The following is an 18,129-nucleotide window of genomic DNA, read 5'->3' on the forward strand; positions in this document are numbered from 1 at the left end:
AGTAACGAGATAGCGGGGGGTGGGGTGGGGGCACTAACAGCGGCATCTCTGAGAAGCAGGTAACATGGAATTCATTGACACCAAGGACCTCAAGTTTCAGCTGAAAATGACGAGGAGGGCTTTGAATCTGACACGTGGACAAGGTTTCGCCTTGTTCTCCAAGAATGGAAAGGCCCAGGGCAGGCATCTGAGGGAGACAGGGCGGGGCAGAGGAATACATTGTTACCATCACTTGTTCAGGGAATGTCATCAGGGTGATATCCTGCAAGTGTTTGAACCTGACCCCCAGAGTTCTTGAATGCAGCAACTGAAGCAGCAGAGACGGGCCCCTCCCCCGCAGACGCGGAAGGTCTAGAGAATCAGTAGGTATTTCCTCTCCAGGTCTCCTAGGACATCGGTCTCCTGGCTTGCCTCAGATGGCCTCTGTCCCCTAGTGAGGAGGAGCCTCTGAGGGTACACGGACAATTTCCTTTTGTGGCATTCAGTAAATCCTGTGTGAATAAACTACCTGCCAATGGCAGTAGGAGGACAAGCGGGGAGGCCCCCGTGACTGGCCGCTGGAGGACAGGGCCCTCCCACCACCTCCCACCCCTACCCTGCAGGGGGACACTGGTCAGGCCGGGCCTGGGAGGTGCTCACCCACAGTCAGGGGCAAAGCGGGGGCCTCAGGCTCATCCCTGGTCACTGGGTCATTGGCAACCAGAGAGAAAAAAAAGATGACCGGGCATGAACGGGAAACGCTAGCCATGGCTGAATCTAGAGAACGAGCCAACAGGGTGGCCACACTCTCATTCCAGTCCCTCTGCACATTACACATCCCGGGAAAGTGAAGAGGAAATCGGAAAGTCCCACTTGGGAACTTCTTTTTAGTCCCTTCACTTTTTGCTGACGGCCAAGCGTGCGTTTGGAGCAGCCTCGGGGGTATTCCTAGGACTTCCCAGGGCTCCCCGGCCAAATCTTGGGAGGATGCGCATTTGGGGGAGGGGCGGGGTGCAGATGGGCCTTGGCTGTGGTGGCAGCATCCAGGCAGGTGCCGGGGCGCCCTGGAGGAATGCCTTTAGACCTTCAGGGCTCTCCAAGGAGGACCCTGACGATTTATTTCCCTGGCCATGGCTCTGGCCTGAGACCAGGGTGTGATGCGCGCGCGGCCAGGCACTGGAACCCTGCAGCGCTGCGGTGACAAAGCGCGCGGCGGTCCGACTGCAACATCGCGCCATCTCGTGGCTTCTGGTCCACATTGTAGGTGTAACGTGAGGCCAACCAGGAGCGAATTTGGGGGAGGCCGTGTCTCCAATAGAACGGAGGGGTGGGAGGGCGTGTTAACGCCAGGTGACGGCAGGGCCCTGTAGGGAGAGGACAGAGACGTGATGGGGCAGGGAGGAAAGGGGACTCTACAGTTGAGGAAACAACGTGGGGAAGATACAGGGCAGCATGAAGGCCCGCGGCGGGGGCAGGAGCAGGACAGCGCAGGGGGGATGGGGGGGAGGGAAACAGACCCGGCTCCCCAGTAGAACCTGGCCGTTCGTTTCAGTCTTGCAGACAGCTTCGTCTCCACTCCCGTGTCTGATGTACTAATAATTAACATTGTCGTTGTGAGCCTTTTGTGTGTAACTCATTTAATCCTCTACGTGTATTTAGATATAACATCATCCCAACTTCATCAATCAGGAGACCAGAGCGGTGAAGTCACTTGCTCAGACCCACACAGCTAATAGGTGGGACCCCGGGCGGCCTGGCTCTGGGCACCTGTATCTCTGCCCGTCCTTTCTCTGGGGGCTGCCCTCCGAAGGTCCCCATAGCCAGAGTCTCAAATAACTCCGGAAACGTCTTTGCTAAGCAGAGTCATGGGCAGGCGGCAGGGCGGACAGGAGGCCCGGGACTGGAGAGAGGCGCCTTGCTGTCAACCCACCTCTGCCCTCAGCCATGCCCCAGCCCGCTGGGCTGTTCCCGGAGTTGAAGATCACGCCCAGGGAGATGCCGTGTGCCATACAAACCGGGAGGCCTGGTTACTGTTTATACTGACTTTATATTACAGGCTCCCAACATTGGGTTTCTGCATGTATTTTCTTAAAGGGAGATTAGTGTCAACTTCGGACCAGACTCATGTCCATTTCTGGGTATGCCCGTCTCTGTCAGGAACAGAGGGAACAGAGGTCTGTTTCCTCTTTTGGGGAAAGACAGACACTAGCCCTGCCCACATCAGGCCCTGGCCAGGGCGAATACACTCAGCAAACTTTCAAGCAGCTGGTGCGTGTCTGCTGGCCCCTTTGAGATGCTTTTTTATTTTTATTATTTTTTTATACGGAGTCCTGCTCTGTCGCCCAGGCTGGAGTGCAGTGGCGAGATTTCGGCTTACTGCACCCTCCGCCTCCTAGATTCAAGCGATTATCCAGCCTGAGCCTCCCGAGTAGCTGGGACTACAGGCACATGCCACCACACCCGGAAAGTTTTTGTATTTTTAGTGGAGACGGAGTTTCACTGCGTTAGCCAGATGGTCTCTATCTCCTTACTCTGTGATTCACCCGCCTTGGCCTCCCAAAGAGCTGTGATTACAGGCGTGAGCTTTTGTTTTTAATCTCACATCCCTCTGATGGTCAGTGCTGTCATGCCCATTTGATCCATGAGGCAGGCAGCTGAGGTTCAGAGACCTTAGGCCTGTCACACAGCAGGGAACAGCACGCCTGGGCTTGAGAAGAGGCCTCTCCAAGACCGACACTAGGGCTCTGCTCGGGTCTGCCGAATTCTGGGGATTCAGCAGTGGGGACACCAACCCAGGAGGCCCTCTGAGCTGGAGTGCTGAAGGCAGCGTAAATGCATGACCCTTGCAGAAAGACAGCAAACACACCCAAACAATAAAATAGCTCTTCCTTTTATTCTCTTTGATTTGGATCGTTGGAAATATTCAACAATAAATAAAACAGAGCCGGGGTTGAGGAAAGCAGGGTCTTGCTAACGTCATTCAAATGCATCCCAACCAGTGCTCAGCTTCGCAACGACACGGAGAGGAGTGGGGCGGTGAGGGGGAATAAAAAGCAACTTTTAAAACACCAAGAGCCACACACACAAGACTGCACAGAAGAAAAAGTGCTCAAGAAACTTTGGCTTTGAGGGGAATTCGGTGAAGGGAAGTGACTGTGCAGGAGGAAGGGGAGGAACCCACGATCACCCTAAGGGGCAGGGGGCTGGAGGGGAGGCGCTGACAGAGGCTAGGGTTAAAGCTGACGTCCCACAGCTCAGGACGTGCAACCTATGGCAGTTTTGTACTAGGAAGAAGCTGAGTGATGAGGCTGCGTGATGGGGGCACCTGATGGGCTGGGAGGGAGAACAGGAGGTGTAAAGGTGGCTCACTGCCCCTAGGAAATTCAGTGCTCTTTTGGTGAGAAAAAAAAAAGTCGGTAATGCCCTGATACTGACAAGCTGTGAGGTGCTGCCTTGCCTGTCTCTGCCTTTTCTTCGAAGTCTTCCTTCTTGTCTTTGCACAGGTGTCAGGTAGCAACCCAGGGGTGCAGGAGCTGGTGTTTTTACGACAAACACAAAGAGGGAGGTGGACTCCATCTCAAAACTGGCTAGCCCAGTCCACAGCGCAGGATGATCCTGGTGGCACGGAGCCACATTTGCTGCAAACCACATGTCCATGATGGATATAATGATACCCCTGGGGCTCTTCTTAGGGTCGAGGACAGGTGCTGGTTCCTGATGGTGCGTGGCTGGTGTCCCGTCATCTTTAGCTGGACTGTGGCCCCTCGGAGCTTGGGCTTCCCTGCACAAAGTCTTTTTGATCCTAGCCAGGTGAGGGTGAGTGAGTTCTCTTGGTTTCCCTTTCACTTGTTTTCAGACTACTTAAGAGCAAACATTCCCGTTCTGAATGTTCTCTGTGGTTTAAGTACACCTTTGCCAAGAGACCAGAGTCACATCCAGGTGGGACCAGCCTCTAGCACCGCCTTCTGGCCACAGCAGAGAATGGTACTCCATCTAAGCCTCTCAACCAGCCCTTTCCCTGAAGGATCACCCAGATCTTAACTGCCCTTTCCACCTTCTTTTCTTCCTATTTTACATTCTATTTTCTCATACCTGGCTTTCTTCTCTAAGCCTAGCCAAATGCTTTGCTGAATGATGCTTGGAAAAGCCAGAGTTTTAAAAGGGATTCATCCATTTATCAACTTTCTTCCAGCCCAGGATCCCTGCAGAGCCAGAGGATACAAATCTGCCCTCCTTTCTCCCGTAAAAAGTGGCTGAGGGGAAGGGAGGTGCATGTAGCTCTAGCTATAGCAAATCAGAGCCCTGACTCACAGGGGAGACCTCATGGGCTGGTTCGTCAGCCTGTCTTTCTAGCTTCAGGTTCAGCTCCGGGTGCTGCAGGCAGGGACCCCTCTGCTCCCTGCCTGAACTCAGGGACCCCTCTGCTTCCTGCGTGAGCTCAGGGCTGGTCTCCAAGGAACTCTGCCTGGAGTAGAAAGAGCCATAAGCTGGGATTCAGGAGCCTGAGGGAGCCCCCTGCCACTGCCTGCCCAATACGAGTGCTCCTGCTTCTCCTGCTGACAGCATGCATGGTGCCCTTTGTCTGACATACACTCTTGTCTAATTCCCAGCCACCTGCACCCCAGGTATGAGTTCCAGCTGGTTTAAGCCAAACGGGTGCATTTAAATCTGGCCGCAACAACTTGCTTTTATTCCATTAAGTGCCCACTGCTAAGCCAATGAAACATATGAGATGTCTGCTGGGCCATGGGAAAGAGAAATTCGTTCTCCTGCACTGGAGGGTGTGAGAAGGCAGAGACGAGGCCACCCTGGCAGCCTGCGGACAGAGCTCGGTGCTAAGCTAGCACGGGAGACTCAGGCACCCCATTCCGGTGACACTTTTCTGAGATGCTGAACGGAGACTCACGGGGAAAGCCCATCTCCAGACAATTTAAACATAGCGCCAGTAACACCTTATTTTTGCTCAAACTCTGACTTGCGCTATCTGTCCCAGACAGTTCACGACTGCCTGTCACTTCCTCGTTCACACCCCACCAGGAAAAGGCCACACCTCCCAGTCCAGCAGCAGCCTTTTAGTAAATGTGCTCAACAGGAAAACGGTTTTTTTTCTGATTAAACATCAGTAACTAGAGTCAACAATTACTGTCCTCTGTGCCTGTCACTCTTCACCTCCCCCCACCCGGCTGCAATGTGGCCTTGATTTTCTCATCAGTAAAATGGGAGAGGTGGGTTTGGAGGCTGGAAGAGGTCTCACAGCTTGACCATCCTAGTGGGAGGGAGGGGGGACAGATGGAGGCCAGATGACTGACCCAGGCAGCGTCTGGCTCAGACAGACACATCTTCATTTTGAGGAAACTGTTCTTCCACAGCAAAACCCAGAGAAGTCAATTGCTCAGCCTGAGCCTGTCATCCCTATATAGACTCAGCTTTTGGTTTCCTTTTACTTGTTTTCAGAGGTTTGCTGGAAGAGTTCAGGAGACAGCATCGCTCTCTGTATCAGTATCTGATTATCTAGAGTCCGTCCCTGGGGTTACTCAGCCACTCAATAAACGTTTGCTGAGTTCTTTCAGGTCATATACAGCTGTGAGCTCTGCCCTTCGAGTATGCATGTTCTGAATGATGACTCAGCAACTTACCAGCCTTTCTCAGGAAAAAAAAAAAAGTCGTAAAGTTTGGAGGATTTTAAAGCTGAAACAGGTTTTTTTTGTTTGTCTAACACATTCCACATTCTGAACCTTTGAGAACTTAGTAAAAGCTATGGAACCTCTCTCCAGAAAAAATGCTCATATGAAGAGATTCAGGGATAAAAAAAAACTTGGCATGCAACTTCCAGGGACTCTTGTGAATGGCCTGAAGCCGCCTGTGACCCAGGACTGATACCCTCCAGCTCCTCCCTCCGAGTGTGCAGAGGGGGTCCCCTGAGCCTGGGAGCACAGGCCCCCCTGCCTCCTTCACACCACCAGGAAAAGATCACGCCCCCTCAAAGCAGCAGCAGCCTTTTCAGAGAGATTTTCAGCAAGAAAAGTGGTTTTTCTGCTTAAACATTAGTAACTGGAGCCAACCATCACTGTCCCTGCATGCCTGTCGCTCTCCACTCTCCACCCAGCAGCAATAAGCTTTCACGGAGTTTTGGAGACTCCGAGCCTGAGAATGAATCCAAGTCCACAACAGGAAGAAGGAAGGTTGGGTTAGAACACGAGGATGCTGTGGACATTCCACAAACCATCCAAACCCTCGATGCCCCAATATTCCAAGTCCGAGGACTCCTACAAAACTCCATTAGCTCCCCCATTTCCCAGCTACTGGGTGAGGCAAACTTCACTAAAACACCGGCACCACCAGCAGAGCCAGGGTGCAAACAATGTCAGTTGAATTAAAAAAAAAACATCAATAAATAATCAGGAAGGCTAACGAGGAAAAGAGAGTAGCTGGGGAATGAGAAGATGAGGTATGTGCCAGTCACAATTTCTGGGATGTCCCTAGCCCAGACCCCAGTGACAGCCTCAAGATGGCCAGCAGGGACCTGACCCTGAGCTCAGGCCCTGGGGGAAAATGCTGCTGGAGGCCTCCTGTGTGGCCTTGGAGGTTATGGGCACCATACTGAACAGTCTGAGAAGGAGAATGTATGACGCGCTCGTGGGTGGTGCTGAGTATCCTCAGAGCTCTGTTCCAATTCAGGTGCTGGCTCAGGAAACCGGAAGAGATGATCCCAGCTACAGAGCAAGTGGGGCCGCTGGTGCAGGTCCCTTTTCCCAAGTGGGAGCTCTTGCCTCATTTCAGCCAATGCATGTGTTTCTTCCCCAAATACAAAGGCACATGGGAGTGGTCAGATTCGCTCTCGCCACGATTGGAACCACGAGACTGGCTACTCAGAGGAACATCTGCGTAAGAAGAGGCATCTGTAGGAGTCAGAAACATGGCACCAAGTTGTTATTTTTTCTTTCTTTTGCTTTTCAGAGACAGGGTCTCACTTTGTTGCTCAGGCTGGAGTGCAATGGTGTAATCACAACTTACTGCAGCCTTGACCTCCTAGGCACAAGAGATCCTTCCTCCTCAGCCTCCCTAGTAGCTGGGGGTATAAGTGTGTGCCACCATGCCTGGCTAATTTTTTTTTTTTTTTATCTTTTATTTTTGTAGATACAGAAGCCTCACGATGTTGCCCAGGCTGGTCTTGAACTCCTGGACTCAAAGCAATCCTCCCACCTTGGCCTCCCAAAATGCTGGGATTACAGGTGTGAGCCATGGCACCTGGCTTCAAGTTTCTGTGAAAATCTTTGGGGTAGGAGCATCTGGTGGCTCATAAATGAGCTTTGGGAAGAAGATGACAGGGTTATCATGCCAAGCAAGAGGCCAGGCTTCGTGCAAAAAGGGCAGCATCTTGCCCCTAGCGCCAACACCGCCGGCTTGTCCCTGTGCTGGAGGTAACTGCCACTCAAGTCTCTGCCCACCTTCATTGGAAAACCATCCTGTCTCTCGGAATAGGGATGTCTTCCACCTGTGTTCCCCAAGCCCGCCCCAGGAGCCAAAGTGATTTTAGTGTGTGGAGGTTGAACCTTTCCCAGCATTTCCCCAGCTCTGGGGCAGCAGCGGGGGAACGTTGTCCCCGCCCAAGACAGGTTCTGAGACGTGCCCTGCCATGCTGGCAGAGCTCAGTGACCTTGCTGAGTAGATGCTGCCAACAGCTGGGTGCAAGAGGCTGCCGGCGGCGCCCGGGCACATAGCTGAGGCTGGCCCTCCAAGCTCCGGGTTGGAATGGCTCCGGCAAGGTGCTGGGCTGGAAACGCAGAGGCGTGACGGTGTGTCCATCCTCAACCCTTCGCTGCGTCATCTCCCCTTGAAGATCCGGATTTTATTGATGGAGGCCAAGGTGGCCGTCACGTTAGACTCAAAGTCTGCGTCGTGCACCCCCGTCTTACGAAAAGCGCCGGCGGACGGGTTGTTCTCCCAGTAGTGGTGCCAGTTCCCTTTGCTGTCTGCCCCGAAGCCGTACAAGTCCACCTGTGGGGGCAGAGCACAGGTGAGAACCAGACAGCAGGGCTGCTGGCGGCGCCTCTGAGAAAGGAAGCCTGCCTGCGTTCCTGGAATCCCACAGGACCACAAACAGCATTTCCAAGGGTGCAGATTAACCCTTCGTTAACCCTTCTCTAGATTCCTGCAACTGTCAGAGGCTTGGTGAATAAATTCGAGTTAAGTAAAACTCAAGTCCAGTGTCAGAAGGCGCCCTGAGGGATTACTGCATGTGGGTGGCCTCAGGGGCCTGGGTCTCACCTCTGCAGCAAATGCACCCTGTTCTCCCAGGATTGAGGAGCTATAGAGGGAAGGAGGGAATAGAATGGAGGAGAGTGGAAGGAAGGCAGGGCTTTGGAGCCAAGCAAATGGCCCCAAATCCCAGCTCTGCCACTCCACGGTGCCCCGGGCATGTGAAATCACTTGTTTGAGCGTCACTTTACTCATCTGGAAAATGGGTCCAAGAACCATGATTGAAATGAGGCAGAAGGCAGGGCTGATCCCTTTCTTCTCTGAGGCCGACACTCACGTGGTCCAGGCGCCCTCACACACATGACAAACACTGTGGATTTATTCTGAGCCAAGCACGCTGCTGGCTGTATTTAAGTCCAGGCAGACCTCATCAGATGCCCGCTGGGCCGCTGCTGGGGTAAGCAGCCTTGGAGCTTGTAACCTATGGGAGTCACTGACTGAGCGGTCCTTGTTGGAACTGGAGCTAAATTCAGAGCTCCCACAGCACGGAGGAGGGAGGCGCCCCCCTGAGAGGTCTGAGGAAGCTCTTCAGAGGAGGTGGCATTTGGGTCGGGTCTTGGAAAATGAGTACAAAATGACCAGAAGCAGCCACATGGAGGGTTCCGGGGAGAGCATGTGCTACCTGGGCTGCAGCATGGAGGACAGACTGGAGGGGTGGGGACAGAGAGGGGGCAGGGGACAGCTCCATGTCACATGTGGCTTTCTCAGGAAACGCAACATGGACACAGGCTCACACCAGAGCAGGGACATGAGTGCCAAACAGGTGAGAGCGATGGAAGGGCTCTGAGACCAGCTGGCTGGCGGCGTGGGGAGATGACAGGGGCACCCACGTTTTTACCTGGGAACACCAGGGCGGGGCTGAGACCAGGAACCTGCCTTACAATGCCTCTGACCCCTTCCTGGGGTTTCCACCAGGCACCATGCAGGGTGGGGCTGGAGCTGGGCTGAATGAGACACGAAGGGACACGGGAGGGCCCTGCCTGAACCCAGGGTCACGGAGGAAGTGGGGGCTGTGTGACCTGCCCTCCTGCTCCTCTCCCTGGGGTGGCAGCGAGCCTGTCAGAGCATCAGTGGAAACTCGAACACAGTGTGGTGGACAGCGAAGGACGGTGAAGGGGAAATGCGTGTTTCTTGAGATCACTGGTTTCAACCTTGGTAGAGACTGGAACCCCTGGGTGCCTTGCTCCCATTAGTTCTGGCAAAACTGGGCCAGGATGTTGCCGGGGGCTGGAACTCAGACCCACAGATGATTCTAAGGAGCGAGTGGGATTGAGAACCATGGCCTTAGACAACTCTCACCATGAGGATCAACTCTTGTATCCTGAATCTGCTGCTAGACCTGAGCTTCTACCGCCATGGTCGTGGGCACTCACACGTAATATGCCAGAGCTCTTGCTCTTGAGAACTTTCTCATAGAGCAGTGTGACTCCCTAAAACACCTGGGAGACACACATTGCAAGCCCTGTCAGAGACTGGGAACACAGGCTGCTGAGTTCCGTCCTCTAAGCAGACTGGCGGGCAAGGGGAGGGCGGCATACCTCATCGCAGACGTGCATTGAGAAGATGACGGAGAGGATGCCGGTGGACGGGTACCGCCCGTGGCCTTGCAGCCAGTTGTCGAAGACATACTTGATGAAGGCCGGATGGTAGATCAGGATCTGTGGGGAGGGGAAGACATGGCCCTAGTGAGTTCCAGCAGCAAAGGACACGAGCGCCCATCAGATGCACACGCTGTCTTGGCCATGGAGACACTGCAGTGGGCCTGATGGAACCAAGGCCAGGCCTGATACCGGCCCCCTCCCAGCTCAGCCACTGCTGGCTGGGCTGTGTGACACTGAGCAAGTCACACAGCCCAGCCAGCCTGGCACTCGGGCTTCTGCGCTTGTAGGAAAGACGGACACTCATCCACACACTAAGACAGAGATGCTGAGCTGATAGGTGCTATGAAGAGCAACGACGGAGGACCGTGTGAGGACGATCACGGAGCTGACACCTAGAATAATCCAGGGAGGCCAGGGAACGGGATGGGAGACTGCTCAGGAGGATGGGGCGCCAGGGAACAGCGCGCAGTGCGAGCGGACACTGTCAACGAGTGAAGACACACGTCAAGCCACCTGGTAATGGCTGGAATCATTGCCAGTCCTTCAAATGACCCCAAGTCCCAGGTTTCCCTCTCTTCATACTACAGATAAGGGAACTGAGGATCAGAGAGGCGAAGTGACTTGCTCAGTGTCGCATACCCCAGCCAGCAGTGGCTGGGCTGGGAGGGGGCCGGTATCAGGCCCTGCTTGGTTCCACTACCCAAAGCCTGCCTTGAGGACAGTGAAAGGGACTTGTCAGGCTGGAGAGGGCGTGCATGTCCAGAAAGCCAAACTCCATTGCCTAGGAATGGACTGCAAGCCTGGATTACGCGGGTCTCTGGTGCACCATTCACCTCTCAGTGTGGCCTCCTACCATCTCTAGGAGGCTGTCCCTTCCACCAGCCCCACCCTACAGAGACACGTAAGTGGCTTCTTCCCTGAAGCAGCACAACCCAATGCAAAGAGCAAGATGCTGGAGGCACAGGGTGTCTTCAGTTCTAGGCTTATCCAGAACTAGCTGTGTGTCTCCGGGAAGTTTCCTGACCTCCCTGAGCCTGTGTTTGATCATGTATGCGAAGGGCCAGTATGATGGGCACCTCACTCCCCTCCTTCTTCTGCTCTTTGCTTATCTCTTGGCCAACCCCACATCAGGGGCCTGCAGGGGAAGATGCCGACATGGAAAGACTCGGAGAGGCAGGAGGCGAGGCCCTGGCTTTGAGAATAATTCACAAACCGCGGCATGCATAGGGCGTCCCGGAGAACTTGTTAAAGGCCAGAAACCGGGGTAATCAGGGTTTCAGATTCGAGACAGGTTCAGCAGGTTCGAGATGGGCCTTAGGATTTGCCTCTGTGACAAGCTCACGGGTGATGCTGCTGGCCCGGGAGACCCCAGTTTGAGAATCTCTCCCAGTGTTTGACTTCTTCCCCTAGGCAGGTCACTAAGTGGGAGATGCTACCCTCCAGCGGTCTAGGGATCTCAGGGCTGTCTTGAAACTCAATCCTGTGCTATAGAGCAGAGACTTAGACAAGGAAGACTGAACTCAGAGCAGAGGGGCCTGGGCCTCCACTCACCTTATCCTGTTTCACTCTGATCTTCGCAGGGACCGGGACGTAGGTGCTGCGGTTGGAGAAAGAGAAGCTGGTTAACAGGAAGGGGCCGGCCCAGGAACTTGGAAGCACAGCTCTGGGGGTAGCAGCTGGAAAATCAAGCAGAGTGGCCCCTCCTGCCCCGGGCTCCTTCCCTCAGGGACTGCACCTCCCTACCCTAGTCAGGTTTCTACCCACAGCAACCCCCGAGAGACACAAGAGGGCAGCCTTGCCTAATTTGAGGATGTCCTGCTGGGTTTGGGCCCCATTCCCCCAAAAGGTGAGGAAGAGTTGCTCCAAGCACAGCCTGAAGGAGAGGAGTGGGGTTTGGGGTGCCTCAGCCTCTCAGGGCCAGAGTGCCCTGCCCAGCTGCTGGGAACCTGGCTGGGGAGGCCCTCGCTGCCCATTTATCACCTGCGCGGTTGCGTGCACGCCCAGCGCAAAGGTGTCACAGCTGGTCCCACAGGTGCGATTCATGCTCCGGGTGGAGACTTCAGCTGAGCCACATCCGAGCCTGGCTCCCACCCCACCCCACCCTGGCCCGGCTGCCTCCCTCACTCCTGGTCTCCTGAGGGCACAGAGCCCCACAGTCTCCGGCACCCAAGTCCTGGGGCTGGGATTCACTCTGGCCCTGTTCCTAGGAAACCTGGCCGAAGTTAAGACGGCCTGTGGAATTCTGGATATCAAAGCACTTTCCTTCAGTAAGGGTCAGATGAGAGCACGGGAGCTGTGGGTTCAACCCTGGGCAAAGTGCTTGGCCAAGCTCCAGAGTCCTCCCTGGGAGAATGGAGCTCATGATAACGGTTATTGTGGGGATGAACTGTGATTCCTTGTGCTGAGTGCCCTGTACGGTGCCTGCTCAGGAAACGAGGCTCCTGACCGTCAGGGAAGCCACAGCCACCTTGCTCAGCACCGCCTGCCCGGAGGAGGAGCCCAGGCTGCACCTGCACCCCACTCCCCATCCTGCAACCCGCACCGGGCTAGGCTCACGGAAACTTGAAAAGCGAGGTGCTGCCGGGCGTGGTGGCTCACGCCTGTAACCCCAGCTCTTAGGGAGGCAGAGGCAGGAGGATAGCTCGAGCCCAGGAGTTCGAGACCTACCTGGACAATATAGTGAGACCTCGTTCTCCACAAAAAATGAAAAAAATAAAAAGACAAAGAAGAAAAGCTAGGTGCTGCTACTGTGAGGGTGCACTTCAGAAATAAAGGGAGGCAGAACCACAGGTGCGACCCTTCCTAGTGGAGGCTCCCTTCCTGGAGAGTCTCCAGGGCATGTGGAGGTCCCTTCAGGAATTGTTAGCAGGAGGACACTAAAGCTTGTGGTTTGTTAAGTGATGGGGTGGGGACAGGGGAGAGTTGGAATAGTCGGGGAGGTGGCCACGGGAACTGGGTTTGTGTGTGTCGGGGGAGGCTGCGGGAGGGGAGGCACCCTGGTGGACAGACAACACAGCAGGGTGGCAGGACAGGGCGCCACTGCAGGGGGCGGAGCAGCGAGGCGGGGCCTCAGGGGACTCACTGGGAAATGGCGCCCGTGGTGGTGGCGCTCACCACCCACTCCAAGTCGATGGTCTTGAAGGGCACCAGGACCATGCTGACATTGTCCCCCAGCTCGCGGAAGCTCTCAGGGTACACCAGATGGTGGGTGGTCTTGGTCCCGACGTCAGCCTCAAACCCTGCCGTGGGCGCCCTGTTCATCCTGTGGGGAGAAGGCGGGAGAGCTGAGTCGTGTAGCATGGGCACCCGACCTCAGAGAGCCTGGGCTCCACCAGCCTGCTGTGACCTCAGGGGCATCACCTGCCTTTCCCAGGCCTCGGTTTCCTCATCTGTAAAACAGAGACAATGAAGACACAGCTAGGCTTCTGCTACTTTTCTCTCTTTCATGACCTCAAGAGAGTCTAGCTATCACCATTACTGCCGCCTGTCATGGACAATCTCATCCAAAGGCTATTACAGGTATTGATCGACTTACGACCTATGCAACTTAAAACCATTTGACTTTACGACCACAATCGCTAGCCACGACTGCTCCGCGTCTGGCAGCGCAAACGTTGCCCAGCTGGGCGTACGACAGTGCGGACCAGCTTCTGGCAGCACTACCATCTCCGCGTGCACCATTTCAACTGTACATATAGCCTACTCAACTTACGACCAACTCGTGTTACGACCGTTCCGTGGTCGTAAGTCGAGCACTCGCTGTATTTCCACAGCCTGCTTTTACAGTCAAGGAAACCCAACTCCGATCCTGATCATGGACATTCCCATGGGACACTTGGTACACTGAGGCTTCGAGAGGCAGGTCTAAGGACTAAAGTCAGGAATCACAGACAGGAGACACTATTCTAGAAGGCCACGCTTCTCAGCAGGAGCACTTGTGACTGGTGTGGTGGGAATGGCAAGAGACCCAGGACAGACTTGGGGCATCTTCCTGGAGTATCTATTTCACTTGGCCATGTAAAATGTATTTTACATAGAAGATGCGGTTTTCTTATGGCCTAGATTACAAAATGGGGATCACTGGGTTTTGTTGTTGTTTTTTTGTTTTTTGAGACAGAATCTCTTTCTGTCGCCCAGGCTGGAGTGCAATGGCATGATCTCAGCTCACTGCAACCTCTCCCTCCTGAGTTCAAGAGATTCTCCTGCCTCAGCCTCCTGAGTAGCAGGGACTACAGGTACACACTACCATGCCTGGCTAATTTTTTTGCATTTTTAATAGAGACGGGATTTCCCATGTTGGTCAGGCTGGTCTCGAACTCCTGACCTCAGATGATCTGCCCACTTTGGCCTCCCAAAGTACTGGGATTGTAAGTATAAGCCACCATGCCTGGCAAAATGGGGATGAATTTTGAAGATAAAATACGAGTCTTCACATCATTTCTGCCCTCTTTCCAGGCCTCCAGGTTTCAAGCTCCCAACAATGTGGGACCTCCCAACAATGGGGGACTTCCTGTGTGTGGTCTCCTCTCTGCACACAAAGGTCCTTCTAGTCCATTCCCATCCTGCAAGGCAGAGATGGGGAAACTGAGGCCCAGGAGGTGCAGCGTGGAGCCCGGGGCCCCTGGGTAAGTCCAGAGACACCAGGACTGAAACTTGTCTTTCTAAGCATGAGCCAAGATGCTTCCTGCAGCTCCAAGGGGCCTCTGGGTACCGCATGGTGAGCGTGGGAGAGGGCCTGGCACTTACCTGAGCACAAAGTCGTGACTGTCTATCTCAGGCCCGTACGCAGACTCTCTCAGGTTGCCCGAGTTGCCCACAACGGCACAGCGCCGGCAGCCCACCGACCGCTTCTCCAGCAGGGGGTCCACATTCCCAGGCACCACTCGGAACAGCTCCTTGATGGTGTCGTTCAAGTTATTGGGTTTCTTCTCTCGCTGGAGCCTCTGTGGGCGGAGGACAGAGGGTGGTCAACCTGGCTTTGTGACTCCAGCTTCCTGGCAGCAGGGTCCCTGAGCCAACTGCTGTTGTTTGCTGGAGCCTCCTGTTCACCCTTTTCTCTGCCGGGACCCTGGAGATGGAGACGGCTCATACACAGTTGCCTCCACTTCTGCCTTCGAGGAGACTCTGGGTTACTCAAGAACTAAAGAGCTCATTCATGTATTCTGCAAGTGTTTACTGAGCACCTACTATGTGCCAGGTACTGCTGAAGCCACTTGGGTAATCCAGCCACACCCGGCCCCACAGGTCCCTCCAAATCCACATGTCCAAGCGGAACCCATCAGTGTTTCTCCAGCCTGCTCCTCCCTGGGGGCTCCCCTCTCTCTGAAAGGCGCCCCCATCCCCTTGTGCAGCACAGCTTGAAAGAGAAAAATAGCGGAAGCCTTCTAGCTGTGTCTTACTCCCACCCTTGGTCCAGCTGGTATATCGGTATACCCATGTTCAGAGCAGCATTTCCATAATAGACAAGAGCTGGCAGCAAGCCAGTGTCCAGCGATGGATGAACAGACACAATGTGTTCCAGACATACCATGGGATATTATTTAGCCATAAAAAGAAAATTCTGAAATAGGTTACAACATAGATGGACCTTGAAAATATGAATATGATGATTAGCCAAAGAAGCCAGACGCTGCGATGCAGGGTCTCTTCCTGTTTGGTTTACATCCAGGCTGTGTCGCACCCTGTTGTCCCCAAAAGGCCTTTGTAACCAGAATCCCATGGTGACGCTGAATATCACAGGCTCCAGGCTCTGAAGCGAAGTCTGGACCTAATGTGGTCCCAGCAACTGCTGCTACAGGGGGAATCAGGTCCAGAGAAAGGATGGGATGTGGGTGAAGTGACCTCTGCCATCTGTGCGGTCCTTCCCCACCCTGCTGGTTCTCAAGTGAGGGTGACTTTGCTTATGCCTCACAATGTCTGGAGACACTTTGGCTGCCGTAATTGGGGACGGGGCACTGCTGGCATCTAGTGGGTAGAGGCCGGGGATGCCGCTAAACACCCTGCAATGCACAGGACAGGCCAGTGACTGAGGCTGATCCAGCCCCACGAGTCTGCAGAGCCGAGGCTGAGAGCGGACCCTAACCCTTACCAAGCCTGGCTCACTGCCTCCTCCACTAGACCCTTGGATCTTTGCAAGAGAAAAGACCGTACCTGCCTGGTTCTGTCACCTCCCCAGAGCCCGCCCCAGGACCTGCACACAGCAGTGCTCAACACGCATGAGCAAACCAGGACTCAGCCAGGCCTTTGGATTCATAGCCCAGGGCTTTCGACCCTTCGAAATCTCACCCATTTTCAGTTCATTTCAAATAGACCATAAGCTCCTTGAGTGCCTGGAGGGTCCTTCCTCCAGAATCTACCTGGATAACCTCTCTAAATCTTTCATGATGAGCTTGGCCATCACCTCTTGTGGGAAGCCTTCTGTAATAACTCCACTTTCCAAGGAAAGTTGGGCATAGAGACCTATCTCCTGCGCCCACTTCCTGCACAGCGCCTCTCATCCTGGCTTGAGGTCGCTTGTTTTCCCTTTTCTCCCCATCACTCCTGCAACCCAGGAAAAGAAAGATTATCTTTTCCATTTCAATGTAGTAGTGCTTGGCATATAGTAGGTGCTCAATAAATAAGAAATGAACACATGCATCTTGCTCTTCTTCAATCTGTTTTGCATTTAACAATGGGAATGACCTTTTAAATGACAAGTCATTTTTTACAGATCATGAATCTCCCTGTAAAAATTCTACAGTGACTTCCTATTGCACTTACAAGACATCCCAGAGTCCTCACCTGGGTCTTGCTGACTCTCAGGCCTTGTCTCACTGCACCTCCCCTGATTCACAGCCCCCAGACATGCGGAGCTCCTCCACTCCCCAGCACATCCAGCAGAGGCCACGCTGGGGCTCGGACACTCGCGGTCCCAGGAACCTGCAGCATGGTCCCGCCCTTCTCGCAGCTGCTGCCTTCTCTACCTGGGGGTCTCCACTTGAGTCCTGCTGTCCCAGAGACCTCCCTGGTGACCCATTTACAGAAGCCCCCTCTAAGTTTCTATTAGAAACCTCATTTGATCTTTCTTCACAGCACTTCCGTGTGAGCCTACCTTGTTTATTTCTTATCTTCCCCTCCCAGCCAAAATAAAATTCCATGAGAATAAGGATCTCTCTCTCTCTCTCTCTCTCTCTCTTTGCATTTCAGTAGCGGCACTGGGTGAAATAGTGGCTCCCCAAAAGATAAGTTCAAGGGCTAGTCACCAGAATCTGTGAACATGATGACATCTGGAAAAAGGGAGCCTCTGCAGGTGAAATTGTTGAGAATCTCTGCATGAAATCAACCTGGATTCAGGGTAGGCCCTAAACCTGATAACAGGTATCCTCTTAAGATAAGGAGAGGGGCAGCTGAGGCACAATGTGACACAGGGAGGAAGGCCCTGTAGAAGTGGAGGCCGAAGCTGGACTGTCACAGCCCTGAGCCCAGGAACGCCCAGCGCTGCCGGCAGCCAGCAGGAGCCAGGAGTGGGGCAGCTTCCCCCTTAGAGCCTCCAGGAGGAACCAAGCCTGCCCATAACTTGATTTCAGACTCTGGCCTCTAAAGCTGCGAGAGGGTGCCCTGCTGGTGTTTTGAGCCTTGAGCGTGCAGGCATTTGTTACGGCAGCCACGGGAAACTAAGGCTGTGCTTCCTGCTCTGACTTAGATATAACAGATCCTCAATAAATAGTGTTGGACAATTATCTGAATCCTGCTAAATGCCTAGCATTAGCCTATTCTTCTGCAAAGTAGCCTATTCTTCTGCAATCTAGCCGGGCCCCAGGTGTACACAGGGGCTGAGTATTTAACTACAGGAGCGCCTCACTCTCACTATTACATCCTCACTCTCAGCTCAGACTCCCCACTCTCAGTCTAGACCCCTCACTCTCAGCCCAGATCCCCTACTCTCAGTCCAGACCTCCAATCTCAGCCCAGACTCCCCACTCTCAGTGTAGACCCTCCCTTCTCAGCCCAGGTCACTCATTCTCAGCCCAGAACCCCCACTCTCAGTCCAGATCCCCTTCTCAGCCCAGACACCCCAGTCTCAGCCCAGATGCCCCTTCTCAGCCCAGACACCCCATTCTCAGTCCAGACCCCTCACTCTCAGCCCAGACCCCCCACTCTCAGTCCAGACCCCCTTTTCGGCCCAGACACCCCAGTCTCAGCCCAGATGCCCCTTCTCAGCCCAGACACCCCATTCTCAGTCCAGACCTCTCACTCTCAGCCCAGATCCCCTACTCTCAGTCCAGATCCCCATTATCAGCCCAGACCCCCC

At 54.2% G+C, this 18,129-nt stretch overlaps 1 protein-coding gene across 7 annotated transcripts in view; it reads right to left on the bottom strand.

Annotated features, from left to right (window-relative positions):
• Positions 1–2,848: 2,848 nt before the first annotated feature.
• The window catches only part of ST3GAL1 (ST3 beta-galactoside alpha-2,3-sialyltransferase 1), a 109,584-nt gene continuing 94,303 nt past the window's right edge, over positions 2,849–18,129 (bottom strand). For 6 of the 7 annotated variants that reach the window (XM_074387167.1, XM_074387168.1, XM_074387169.1 and 3 more), the window contains 5 exons: positions 14,586–14,782; positions 12,922–13,101; positions 11,391–11,436; positions 9,777–9,896; positions 2,849–7,977 (listed from right to left, as the gene is read on the bottom strand). In XM_074387167.1, the coding sequence (XP_074243268.1) occupies positions 7,804–7,977; positions 9,777–9,896; positions 11,391–11,436; positions 12,922–13,101; positions 14,586–14,782 (717 nt within the window). In that variant the 3' untranslated portion in view covers positions 2,849–7,803. Of the gene's footprint in view, positions 7,978–9,776; positions 9,897–11,390; positions 11,437–12,921; positions 13,102–14,585; positions 14,783–15,426; positions 17,948–18,129 lie in introns of those variants that run through there. The other variant, XM_074387172.1, reaches the window with a different exon arrangement.

Source organism: Saimiri boliviensis, chromosome 15 (genome assembly GCF_048565385.1).
Source record: "Saimiri boliviensis isolate mSaiBol1 chromosome 15, mSaiBol1.pri, whole genome shotgun sequence".
NCBI classification, from domain to species: Eukaryota; Metazoa; Chordata; class Mammalia; order Primates; family Cebidae; genus Saimiri; species Saimiri boliviensis.